The 12665-nt window shown below is 48.4% G+C and overlaps 1 protein-coding gene across 1 annotated transcript in view; it reads right to left on the reverse strand.

The window, feature by feature from the left end:
• The window catches only part of grin2ba (glutamate receptor, ionotropic, N-methyl D-aspartate 2B-a), a gene marked incomplete at both ends in the record, with an annotated part of 92458 nt that overhangs the window by 68704 nt on the left and 11089 nt on the right, over window positions 1-12665 (reverse strand). Inside the window, one exon of the mRNA XM_079233367.1 lies at window positions 3410-4057. Within this exon, the coding sequence (XP_079089493.1) occupies window positions 3410-4057 (648 nt within the window). The remainder of the gene's footprint in view (window positions 1-3409; window positions 4058-12665) is intronic.

Consider the following 12665-nt stretch of genomic DNA (forward strand, 5'->3'; position numbering starts at 1 on the left):
ATCCATCTCTCTCCTTCCCCTTCCTCCTCCGCCTTCTTCTTCGTTCCTTGTTAATTCTGGAGCCGCCTGGCTTCCCCTCTTCCTTCCCTTCATCTATTCTTACTTTCAAGCTCATGCACGAGTTCACATTTTCTCTTCACTAGCAGTAACTACAGACAGCACACACACACACACACACACACACACACACACACACACACACACACACACACACACACACATCCAGCTACCACCGGCAAGCTGCATGCGCCGATGCGACCACAGTGTTAGCTGCAGTCCCACTTGATTATCGCTGAGCTGCTGCAGCAGCGTGGCTCCGTCCCCAAGAGGAATGGCTCTAAAACATCCAGTTTTGTTCTTGTTACAGATGTCAGAAGACTCAGCGAGGCCTAAGGCCGACTGAGAGACAGATGTCTTGGGTTATGACGCTGGATAGGGGATTGTTATCTCCCTCTGCCACGTAATGACGTGCGTATATTTTGAGTTTAATTCCCTCAAAAACCAAGCTGCACTCCTTGTAGGTGCATTTGTGAGCAGAACTAAATGTATTCTGATTCAGCCCGGCTCTTAACTACAACAGTAGTCCGCTCCAGAGGGTATGTTTTATGGAATTATCTTGTTCCCCCAAATATTTTTCCTCCTTACTATAAATCTAAATGCTGTATTCTCCGCCTTCTGTATCGCTCACTGCTCCTCGGATGTGTAATGAAAAAGGAGGAGCTGTCTTGCCAACTGCAAAAGCGGCATTTGGACTTACGTTTTTTGTGTGTGTGTGTGTGTGTGTGTGTGTGTGTGTGTGTGTGTGTGTGTGTGTGTGTGTGTGTGTGTGTGTGTGTGATGGAGCGGGGCTGTAGGATAAACACCTCATATAGCAATCCCACTTCCCAAATCTTTGTCAGTCAATTTCCTTCAGATGCTCAGTCACAATAACAAAAAAGAAGAAAAAAAACACACACCGGCAGCCCAATTTTTCTTAAACTCCATTCCTTCTATCTCCCACAATTACTCTCTATCGCCTTTCCTCCATCTATGCTGTCCATGCGGGAGAAAAGTCCTCTCCTTACTCTTCCTGACCCCTCTTCATTTCTCTTTATCTGTCTGAATTGTCCCACTCACTTTCAGGGACATTTTGCCTCCCTTTGCCTTTTCCTGCCAGTCTGAATTCTGAGTCAAATTCGGTTTCCTCTTCTGTCGTTGACTCAGCACTCGTCCTCTATCTGTCCATCGCCTCTTCAGGCAGGCCCCCCGTCTGAGCCGCACCAGATCTGGCAAATAAAAACTCTTCTCCCCTCTATGCCTTCGCTCACAGTAGAATTTTCTTCCACCCAATCTCACCCTCACTATCTCAATTTCTCCACTTTCCACCTTGTGTGTCTCTCTCTCTCTCTTTCCCTCCCCCTGATCCCTCTCTATCGTATTTTCGCCACTCCATTGTCTCAGCCCATTAGGCAGACACAAATCCGTTTGGAGACCGAGCTTCAGCGCAGCCCCCGTCCTCGCTCTCCTGGGCCCCGGTGCAGCCAGGAGGAGGCTCTCAGGAGAGGCACACTCTGGCTTGTGGCCGGGGAAATCCAATTAAACCGCTGCCCCAAAACGCGGCTCGTTTTCTGCTGTCTGGTGCACTTAGGCCACGTGTGCTTAATGAATGATACTGTCCATGCACACACACACATCGTCCCATACATTCCTTAACGGCCCACCCCACTGCTTCCAGATTAACCTCCTCCTCCTCCTACATACCCAAATCGTTCCATGCAATTAGACGCAGACAGACATTTTCACATGCAATGTAGCCACCCATGCACCAGGAGGGAGTGCTCCAGAGGAGTCATATGTTTTTACGCCATACGGTCAGTGGGGGTATAGGAGTTAAAGACCAATTTTGTATTTGGAGAAGGCGTGTGCATTAGTCGGCACAGCGGTTTTCTGCATGTGCGCTTGGACGAGTGCTGGTGGACGGTTCCCATGCCCTTTCTCTCTCTTAGTGCTCTAACGAGAAGGAACAGAGATAAGAGCTCCAGTGGTGGCCGCTGGCCTCGCCGTGTCACTGTGACTCGCGTCTCTGCTGGCACAAAGACCTGTTGACACCGGAGGGTCAGCAGACAAACTGGAGGCCGGCGAGAGAGGGACGAGGATGGCTGAGATAAGACCGAGGCTCTACGGGGGGGGGGGGGGGGGGGGGCGCGCCGGATCAAAACAGCGGCGAGCAAGTTCCCGACAGCAGAGGCAAATGTCAGTGTTTTAATAAAGGTTTCGCTTTCCCCGCACGGAAGGCCCGTTCGATTTCGCTCTCCCGTATTATCCAGTGCAGTTGCATTTATGCACGAAGCGCAAAATGAATGAGCTGATTTTGTGGAATGGGGTCCAAGCCTGGATCCCAGGCGGGCGCAGATAAAGCAGCAGCAGATTGCTTTATCCCATTAGGCAAGGCCTAGTAAATAGGCAGAGATCTAGCTCTCTGTTCTGGTGAAATCTCCAGCTGATCCTGGCACTGGCATCCACACTGTTGGCAGTTCGTCTTTCAAGTTAGACACCCCAGCTTACCCTGCCTGTCGGGCCTGCTGTCTGTCTGTCTGTCTGTGTGCACCCAGAGTCTATACTGATGCAGCCGGGGATGAGAGGAGAAATCCTCCAGATCAGGCTGCCTCCCAGTTTTTGTTTTTGAGGTAATCTTGATAATAAGGACAATGGGTTGAAGCTATGAAGGGCACATCAAAAGCGCATTGTCTCGCTTTCAAGCACATGCAAGTGTCTCTCAACCTGTAACAGGTTTGTTTTGTGTTTTTGTCTGTCAGCACAAAGTAGAGCCCTGCTGAATCTAACAAGTAGACCCATAAAAACACTAATTTCAGAAAATAAAAGATGAAAAATAACAAGACGCCATATGGAGGACAAAACCCCGATCGCATTTAGAAAGACAAACAGCAGTAGGCACGGATGGAGTCTTTAAAAAAATCTTTCTTTGTTAACTGCACGGTGACGTAATCTGTCCGTGACAAGCTTTCACAGCGAGTGACAGACACGCGGCCGAGACTGACAGCGGAGTGCAGCCAATCGAAATGAAGCTCCAGATTCACAGAGCGGCCGTGCATGAGCCGCACAACATTACGTCTCACAATAAGTAGGTCTGTTGAACTTCTGATAACAAGACCAAACAATTAAATTCTAAGTGTGCTTTGGCGTCGTTTTGTTAGTTTTAAAAATTAATTATTTATCAGCGCAGGCCCACACTTTCATATTCACTGTTTCCAAGGTGAGCCCCTCTTTATATTTTAACACTCAAACCACCCACACATACTTAGTCGCATAATTACTGTAAACAGGGACGATTTTTTGGGGGTTTTACATAACCAGAACTGTTTGGAAACCGAGTGCAATCTCACTGAAGAAGTACTCTGAGGGGTCCTACCTTGGCAGCCATGATCATGGAGGAGCCCCCGCGGACTCCGAGGATGGGGATATGTGTCTGGGCTGAGATGAAGTCAAGGATCTGGGCGATGGCCTCCTGGTCGGTGTCGTCCCCGAACACCACACCCTGCAGCCAGTGCTCCGTCATGAGGTCACAGATGCTCTTGATGATGCTCTTAGGGTCCGTCTCATTCATGGTCAGCACCTCCACGTTGGGCGCCATGTGGAGGAAGTCGTCCTTCTCGCGGGCCCCGGCCAGCGCCACGTCGCTGGAGTTGCCCACCAGGACGACGGCGATGCTGAGGCCACGCAGGATGTTGGGCAGCGCCATGTGGTGGGGAGGCGGCTGGGGTATGGGGATGTAGTGGTGGCCGCCGCCACCGCCTCCCCCGCCGCCCCCGCCGGCACCGCCCTTCTCTCTCCGTGAGTGGCAGGCCGGGGGCAGGTGGAGAAGGCAGAGCAGCAGGAGGAGCAGGGAGAGGCGGTGAGAGGCGCTGGCGTGGCGGTGGAGCGACGGAGGCGGGGGTGGATGCAGGGGTCGGACCCGCCTCTCTTGCGCCCGGGCGACCGAGGGGGCGGCGGAGGAGGAGGCCCCCGCCTGGCCGCGAGGCGAAGAGACAGGCATGGTGGAGAGGTGGGAGAGTAATACCTGGAGAGATGGAGGAAGAGGAGGGGACGGAGATGGAGATAGAGGGGAAGGAACGGGTAGGCAGAGAGTAGATGGAGCAGCAACATAGGAGGGAGAAGAAAAAGGAGGGGAGGAAAAAAGAGAGAAGGAGATAGAGGTTAACACAGCACCATGCAACATTGATAGAATGAAGTGAATCGCCGAGAGGCTACATGCATCATATGAATCAGTGCATATCAATGTCTCAGCACATACATTGAGGGCATTGAGGAGAGGGAGGACCACGCTAAGAGGGATGAGAGAAGAGGTCACACTTGACACGCATAAATAGTGCATAAACACACACACAGCTACGCGCGCGATGCCGTATAGTTTACGTATAATCTCACACGGATCAATAATTCATGTGGAAGCAGCATTATGGTATACATTATGGAGGATATAAACCTTCCCTCCAGATGAGATGGGGTCCTGACAGGGGAGGAATGCAAACGAGAGAGGAGGGGAAGTTAGAGGGCAGATGGGCTCCACGCCAAACAGCTGACTGACAAACTGTCCGGAGCGAGATGAGTGACACGCCACACCGAGGCGCAGACAAACTGACTGACGCCGAAAATTGATTTAGTGATTGACAGCAGAGGCGCCACGGAGGAGCTCGCAACTCTTTGATATGATACCCGCCCTCCCTCCTCACCCCTACTGGCCTAGTTTTGTTCGCCGGCCATCCCTCCATCCTTCCACCTCCCTCCCACGTTCTACTTGACCATATCTGTCTCTCTCCGACTCCCTCTTCGCTGCGCTTATTTATAGAGCTTTTCATTAATGGGGATGCAGAGAGGAGGAGAAAGAGGAAGAGGAAGGGCCATGTGGGGCGATGAAAGGAGGGAGAGGAGAAATTAGCAAGATCCAGCGATGACGGCAGCGAGGTGGGACGGCGCCGACGATGCCAGCTGGAGACAAAGGCAGACAGACGTGGGAGAGAAAAAAAGAAAACAACGCTTTCTGAGAGAGACGTGTGTGTTCTCTGTATGTTTACATCCGAGTGTGCGTCCTCTTGAGTTTCATCAGCATATAGTCGTCGTGTAGGTGTGCAGTCGGTGGGAATAGACGTTCACTCCGGTTTTGTGGGCAGAGATGGACGTCGGGGGTGTAGTTGCTCATGAGTGGTGTATTGTGTGTACATGTCTTTAACGAGGCAGATGGAAAGAAGAACAAGAAAAAACCCTTAAAACAATAACCGCCCCGCGACACTGACAGCTAATAAGACAGGAAATGACAGAGAGGGAGAAAACGCGAGGAAAGGAGATTGAGAGAGGGATAAAGGGACGTACGCGGAGATGACAGAACAACCAGGGGAAACTAATTGCTGGAGGTTCGTCAGCTCTAATTACAGGTCCCTGTGTTAATAGTCAATTGCACACCACTCTCCAGGAAGAGTGGAGAGGTGGGAGGGATGATAAGAGGCATGAGGAGACAGAGCGGGGAGGAGGGAGTGGGAGGAAACCAGAGAGAGACAGAGAGTGTAAACCAAGGAGGACCTTGGTGAGACGCCAGGAAGATGAGAAAAGGCGAAGAGCGAGAGAGTGGAGGAACTGGAGGAAAGATGGAGAGGAGGAGAGAGAGAGAGAGTCACAGAGTGAGACAGATGCCCTCTTTGAATCTGGACTTCTCTGGCAGCACTCTGTTTCCATGGCAACAATTAAAATAGGCCTACATGCGCACACGTACAGACACAGTTGATGGACACAGAGATACACACACACACACACACACCGGCATGAACACACTTTTTTTGCAATAAGCATTGATCATGTAAAATGCTGTGATGTAGACCGGCGCTCTGCTGTGCTTCCTTCAAGAGGGTTTATTTCACACACCCAGTCCTCTCACACACACATTAGCACAGAGACCTCTGGCATATTTCACTCATGAACACATACACACACACACACACGCATATAAAATACACTCCGTACCATGCATACTCGCACTCAACTCACCATCTCCCCATCACACACACAGTCGCCTGTAGCTGCACACACACACACCACACACACACACACACACACACACACACACACCCCCGGGATACAGATTATATTAGCCGACGCACTGTGTAACTCCAATGATCGTTGGGAGAGATGAGGCCATTAAAAAGTCCCACAGTGAGTCGAGGCATGTCTCATAAAGAAACACAAAAAGGCGCGCATCGGACTGTGGATTACACGAGCGAGGCTGTGACACTAAATGACCCCCGTTTCCCCGTCAGCCAGCCCACGCGCCTCACCCACCATTTGCTCTATTAGCCACACCAGCACACACAGCAGCCGCATCAGTTACACATGGGTGGACCGCAGATCGCCTCTACCAGCCCAAGACCCCCGAGGGCCAAACCACCACACACTTTCCTGCTTTTTCCATTCACTTAGCTTCGTTTAAGAGTGTGTGCGTGTGTGTGTGTGTGTGTGTGTGTGTGTGTGTGTGTGTGTGCGTGTGTTTACATACAGTATATATAGCATTACTATTCTTGTGTCATTTTTTTTAATGAGTCGTTTTTATTTTATTTGTCCCTCCTATTTATATATACCTGCTGTTTTTTGTTTTTAGTCTTTAATCAGTTATGTATTTATCATATATAAAAATGTATCAACTATTTGATCTATCTATCTACATATATATATATATATATATATATATATATATATATATATATCCTTATCTTTAAAACACATAGAACTGATTTTTTTTTTTTGTCCGTAATGGAAACAAGAAAAATCCTGATTAAAATAAAAGTAAAATGTCAGTTTGTCAGCGCATCTTTTTGCCTCATCAACTCCTGAAATTCTGATTTATTACAACTGACAATGTTTGTATTCACAAGATACTAAACAATTACAAGGACCGGCGCGTGTGTAGATTAGTTGATCAATAGAAAAATGTATCAATTTCTTTTTGGGGATAATTAGCGAAAACAAAATTCACTCGTTCCAGCTTTTTAAATGTTATTTTAGTCCGTCTTTCTTACACTTCTATGAAAGTAAACTGAGTATCTTTAAGACGTCGCCGCGGGCTCTGGGCACCTGTGATGGGAATTCTCTGCCATTTACTGACATTTCATAGACCAAACAGTTAATCAATCTAGATTAAACGTAGTTGCTAGATTGATTGAAAGCGGCCTTTCATTTCTCGTCGACAGTGTTTTCCCTGAAAGGATATGAAGCCACGTCTACACTCGAACGCATGAAAACATTCTCACGAGTTCAGCAGGATTGAAGAGAGCACATGTGGTTTGTATTCGTATAGTCTGGTTATGATCGCTTCAGCCTCTGCTCTACAAGGCGTCGGCCAATTAGGTAAGAACACAGTGTTTCAGGTAGGTACCCACCCCGACCAAACAAAACCAGGTACTAAGTGGGCCCGAATGGACAATAAACGGAGTAATAGTCATTAATGAACGTCAAGGCTAACATGGCTCATATTGCCGTGGTGGAAAGTCGACGGAGCTGTGAGGCCTGACTCGGATATTACGGCTCCGTAATTGACTCCCCTCTCTGTTGGTTTCTTTATTGTTGTTTTTTGTCAGCTATAAATCATAGAATTATAACTAGCAGGGATGTGTCATATGCAGATCAGCTATTAAGAGGGCCGGTCATGACGTGGGCCTGCATGGGACCAAACAATGGCTGCAAACACACACACACACACACACACACACACACACGCATGCAATCAGGAAAATTGGCTTCCAAGTCAATCAAAATATCTACAACAGGTGAACAAACAGGCACGGTATTGTTCAGGTTTCGTCTTTTATGTCCGCGACAACAGCACTCCCTTCCAATCACAACATATTCTGCCCTAATAAATCCACACAGGACAGGAGGCTTTAATGCCGAGAAAGGTTTGTGCGCTTGTGGGCAGCATAAATGTGTGTGCATGTGTGTGAGTGTGTGTGTGTGCACGGTTGATGAATTCGGTTTGAAAGGTTGTGAAGAGCGCTAGCAAAGGCTTGCTCTCCCTAATGCATTTTTAGAAGTGATATTCATGTTTTTTTTTGTTCCAATGAAAGCCAGCAAAAAAATGTAACCTTGGCGCTAATCTTTGGCGAGACATGTCTTTGATTTGAAATTGATATCAAACACATTTTTCAGCCGGTGGCAGAAGAACTTTGAGATGGAGGCGAGGCCCCGGAGGCCACACACAGGTCACATCGTGATCACATCGTGGTCACCACATCGTGATCACATCGTGGTCACCACATCGTGATCACAACATCGTGATCACAACATCGTGGTCATCACATCGTGGTCATCACATCGTGGTCATCACATCGTGCCGCGTAGTGACGCCGGAGTTCGCTGACGAACACTCAACACGCTGACAGTATGAAAAGGAAAGCTTTCGGATGTGTGAACTCATTACGAACCGCTCCGATAAATATTCATGCAGCCTGTCTCTGCAGCCTGCTGTGGAGGTGGAAGGTGGCGTGTGAGTGTATGATTATGTGTTTGGACCTGTGTCTGTACATGATGTTCTGAAGCAGCCACTCACCAGCCCCCTCACCAAAGCAGACCAGCCAGGCTTCGCAATCACATGCTCGCCGAGGCTCCGGGGCCAATGCAATGGCACAATGGTGTCTATTTCCAGAAAGAGGGCCCATCGCTCTAACCCCCTCTCGCCAGATTCCCCTCTCCCTTTCATTTTAACGCTATTTATCTCTTTCTGCCTCTGTTTTATCATTTTGTCTCTCCGAACAATGCCTCCTCTCAATTCTCCCACTTATCGCCCGCTCCCTTGCGCTCGCGCTCTCTCGTCGCCCTCTTCTCATTATGTGGTAAGTGTCAGGTTTGTCGATGGTGTTATTTGCATGAAAACTGGAGGACAAAAGCTGCGGGCAATTTTTCACGTTCATTGCCTGGTTTGATATTTAAGAGGACGGAGGAAGATGGCACGGAACGACAACCTCTCTTTGTCTCCCCGGGACGACTTCAAGCGGTCCACGGTGCAAGTCCATTATCTCAACCCGCTAAGTCGGGCGTGCTGCGCTGGCTTCATTTATCCCTTTAATTGAAATGAGAGCGTCGCGTCACGTATCAGAAGCTGCGGCGGGCGGCAGAATAAGTGAATCTGGAAAAAAAATGGCCCCGCGACGTCACTCTCGGCTGCACACACAGGTCTAATGCACGTTCGTCATTATGAGAACTGGACAGATGAGGAGGATACAACTTTGTGTGTGTCTTTGAGCGCTATGCAGGGTGGAAATTGTAGAACTGTAATCATTTATTTTGTCTAAATTGGTTACAAAGACGCTCAACAGTGACTCGTTGTGACAGCTGTGCAATCGGAGGCCGTTGAGACGTTTTGGCGCCGCGTTGCGCGTTTCTTCGTGTTTTCGAGGCTAAACCCTCTGGCGGCGCTTTGGCCTGACCCGGAACAGGTTACCTGGACAACCGCTCTGGCCACATGGCAGCGAGACGAGGGGGCGGCTGACCTCCCACACACACACACAACCTGTGGCACTGTGATAATGGTGATGTGGGGGCTCTTCAAAACTTTTTGAAAGAGATTTATTTCTCTTTTTATAGTTTGAAAATTGGCAGTTATAGATAGATTTTAAATAGGAGATAATTAGTGTAATTCCTTTTCAGGGATATGTGGAGTGTGTGATTGATTAGACACATGAATCGTTGTTATATATGGTGTAATTATGGCAGGAGGAAAGCAGCAGGGGTCCATAGTCACTTCCTGGGCATAAGGTCTATGATTACGCCTCTGCACACTTTTCCCACTTTTATTTATAAGTCCAGCCGGTGAGCTGCAGCTCTTTGGCTCCTCTACCCCTCCGGGCCTCGGCTCTGGGCCTGCAGCGTCCGTGGGGAACAGGAAGGAGCTGCGTTACCGCCGCCTTACCTCAAAGCCATTTTGCCCTTGACAAGAGGTGCGTGATACTAAAAGTGAAACTCTTGTCTGCCTCCCTCTGCGGCCCTGGTGAGAGAGCGATGTTCAAACACTCGTCAATACCATCCACAGGTCTACATTGGTTTTCCAATTCGGTTTGGCAGAAGAACGAAATGCGCTCCAGGCATCATCTAGAACAAACTATTGATCTAAAATTATTTGTACTCTTTATTCATGCACATGTGTACACAAGTTCATCAGTTCGGATGTAATATTTCTACAAATTTGACAAGGATTTATTTATATATCTAAAGAGCAGCAGTATGCAGGGGTTTGTGTTTGCTTAAAATGAGGCCTTGAGAATGTTCATTTAAGTGCCAAAATGGTACGTACTATATGTTCATCAGCTTTTTATGCACCCAAATGTCAGGAGGCGATGAGGCACAGATCAGTACTGCACTGGTTAACACCCGACACACTTCAGAGATGTGTGGTTATACAGTATGTTTTCAATGTGGTGTCACAGTCTACTCAAAACGTTGTGGTCAACTCAATACCTGTATTTATTCAAACGATGCATTCACACTAAATTAGTAGTTATGCGTGTGTGCAGTCGGCTTTGATGTTTTATAATAGCGAGCAAAGATTCATAAAAGTGAATGCTCTTCATTAAATGCGCCGTGCAGGAAGATGCCAAGAGACCAGAGGGCATGTGCAGGCAGCCGGTGCATTATAAAGCCAATATTAAATGCATCATAATTCCTAAAAAATGTACATGAAATTGGCTAGGAATGGACTTAATCTGACGGGTTTTTATTTGATCCAAACTCCTTGGCATGAAGCCCAAGTGTTAACAGTCTGGATGCAACGGAAGGTAAGCCCTTAGACAAATCAGGCTGCTTTGTCCAATTAACATACAGCGCAAAGTGTCCGTCCTTAATTAATTATACAAAATTATGAGGATCATAAAATTCCAGCCGGCCGACAGCATATCAGCGCTAAACCAAAAGGCCCAAATTAGAAAAAGGACAGATGCGGGAAGTTGTGGAGGAAACACATGGGTGTCCCACGTTTGATTCCAAACACTGCGCCCAACTGCATCGCCCGCGATGCTGCTGGTCCAGAGCAGCCGCCCAGTACATCACAGTACACCAGGCATCGCCGGAGCAAACAACCCCCTCACCCCCTCACCCCCTCACCCCCGCCCCCTGTCCCGCTTGGCTCATTTTGCCATGCGGACGCAGTCACAACGCGAAAAAGCCTCTTCTCATCGTTTCATGAGGGGTGGCAGCTGTTGAGCGGGTTAAAGCGCCTGCAGCTGTTTGAGGGTGTGCTGGTCCTGCAGCTGAGGAAGTCAGACACGCGGGAATGATGCACGATCAACTGTGCTCGTCCACACACTTCCATCCAGCCAGAGGTCAGAGCGGAGGGAAAAACAGTTTTGTCTGGTCTCAGGTGGGGTGTGTGTGTGTGTGTGTGTGTGTGTGTGTGTGTGTAGGCCTGATGCTGGTTGCAAACCACTTTCCATCCACCATCAGCTGTGTATTTCTTGCATATGGAGTCCATGGACACAAAGACATTTACACACCTCAGACTGACAAATGTGTTTTGACAACATTCAGGGAGATAAGCGCTCGGTCTCCAGGATCTCTCCCAGGGACACGTTTCTATTTACACCTACTCCGCCTCGCAGAGGAGACGCTTAATCTCCCCCACGATTTGTGGCTCCTGCTCCGAAAATCCCTCTCTCCACCCTGTTCTCTTCCTTTGTGCTCTCCTGCTTCTCGTCCGTGCCTTCGCTCTCCTCATCTGCCTCGCATCAGCATTAGTGCCTCACGCCACGTGTCATTGTGAAAGACCTTTACGGGAGTGTTTATACGTGCGGCGTTATGCAGCAGACTCCATTGTCTGCCTTTAGAGAGGAAGCATTGAGTGACCCTCGTGCCAATAACAGCGCTGTAATCACTTTAAATGTGTTTTATTGTCAGCTTTTCACAGATTAGAGCCGCAATAATCTGTCCTCCTCTATCCATCTCATTCCAAGCTGTTATTTTTGGCACCGGGATTCTGCCTTTTTGGATTAGTAGGTGTGGAAGTGGTTTGCTTTTTTGTTGTTGTTGTGTGGGACTGCTAGTGTGTACAGTATGTGTGTGTGTGTGTGCTAGTGAGAAACAAACCAGGTTGTATAGCAAGGTATCCGCACCTCTCCAGCGTGGCCGCGTGCTCAAAATCTGCCTCTTTTCGAGGGGGAATCGACATTTCATGAGTACGCGAGGATCCATCAAAACCCAAAGCCCTGAAATGCGCTTGAGCAAGAACACGGCCTAATCCGCTGCTGTACTTTGTCTCCCAGTACAATACACACACCACCACCCTGCGAAGAGGACAATGAGCACAACGTGTGTGTGTGTGTGTGTGTGTGTGTGTAACGCAAAACTGAGTCTAAGGAACCTTTACACAAACGCGTCATTTCTTTACACTCTGTCCACTTCAAGAGATAAAGTGTCGTCTTGTCTTCTAATTTATAGAGCATCCAAAAGTAATAAGAAAACGTTACGTAACTCGCCCACCCATAATCTCTCACAGACCCCTCTATTTCAAACCACCTCTGCAAACACGCCGAAGGAAGGCCATCTCCTCCCTCTGCCCCGAGGCTGAATATTGACTGATGACTTTCATTTTTAGCTATCAATTCTGTTGCTAATTTTACACATTTCAATTAATTCCAGGT

The sequence above is a fragment of the Taurulus bubalis genome (assembly GCF_910589615.1).
Source record: "Taurulus bubalis genome assembly, chromosome: 17".
Taxonomy (NCBI): domain Eukaryota; kingdom Metazoa; phylum Chordata; class Actinopteri; order Perciformes; family Cottidae; genus Taurulus; species Taurulus bubalis.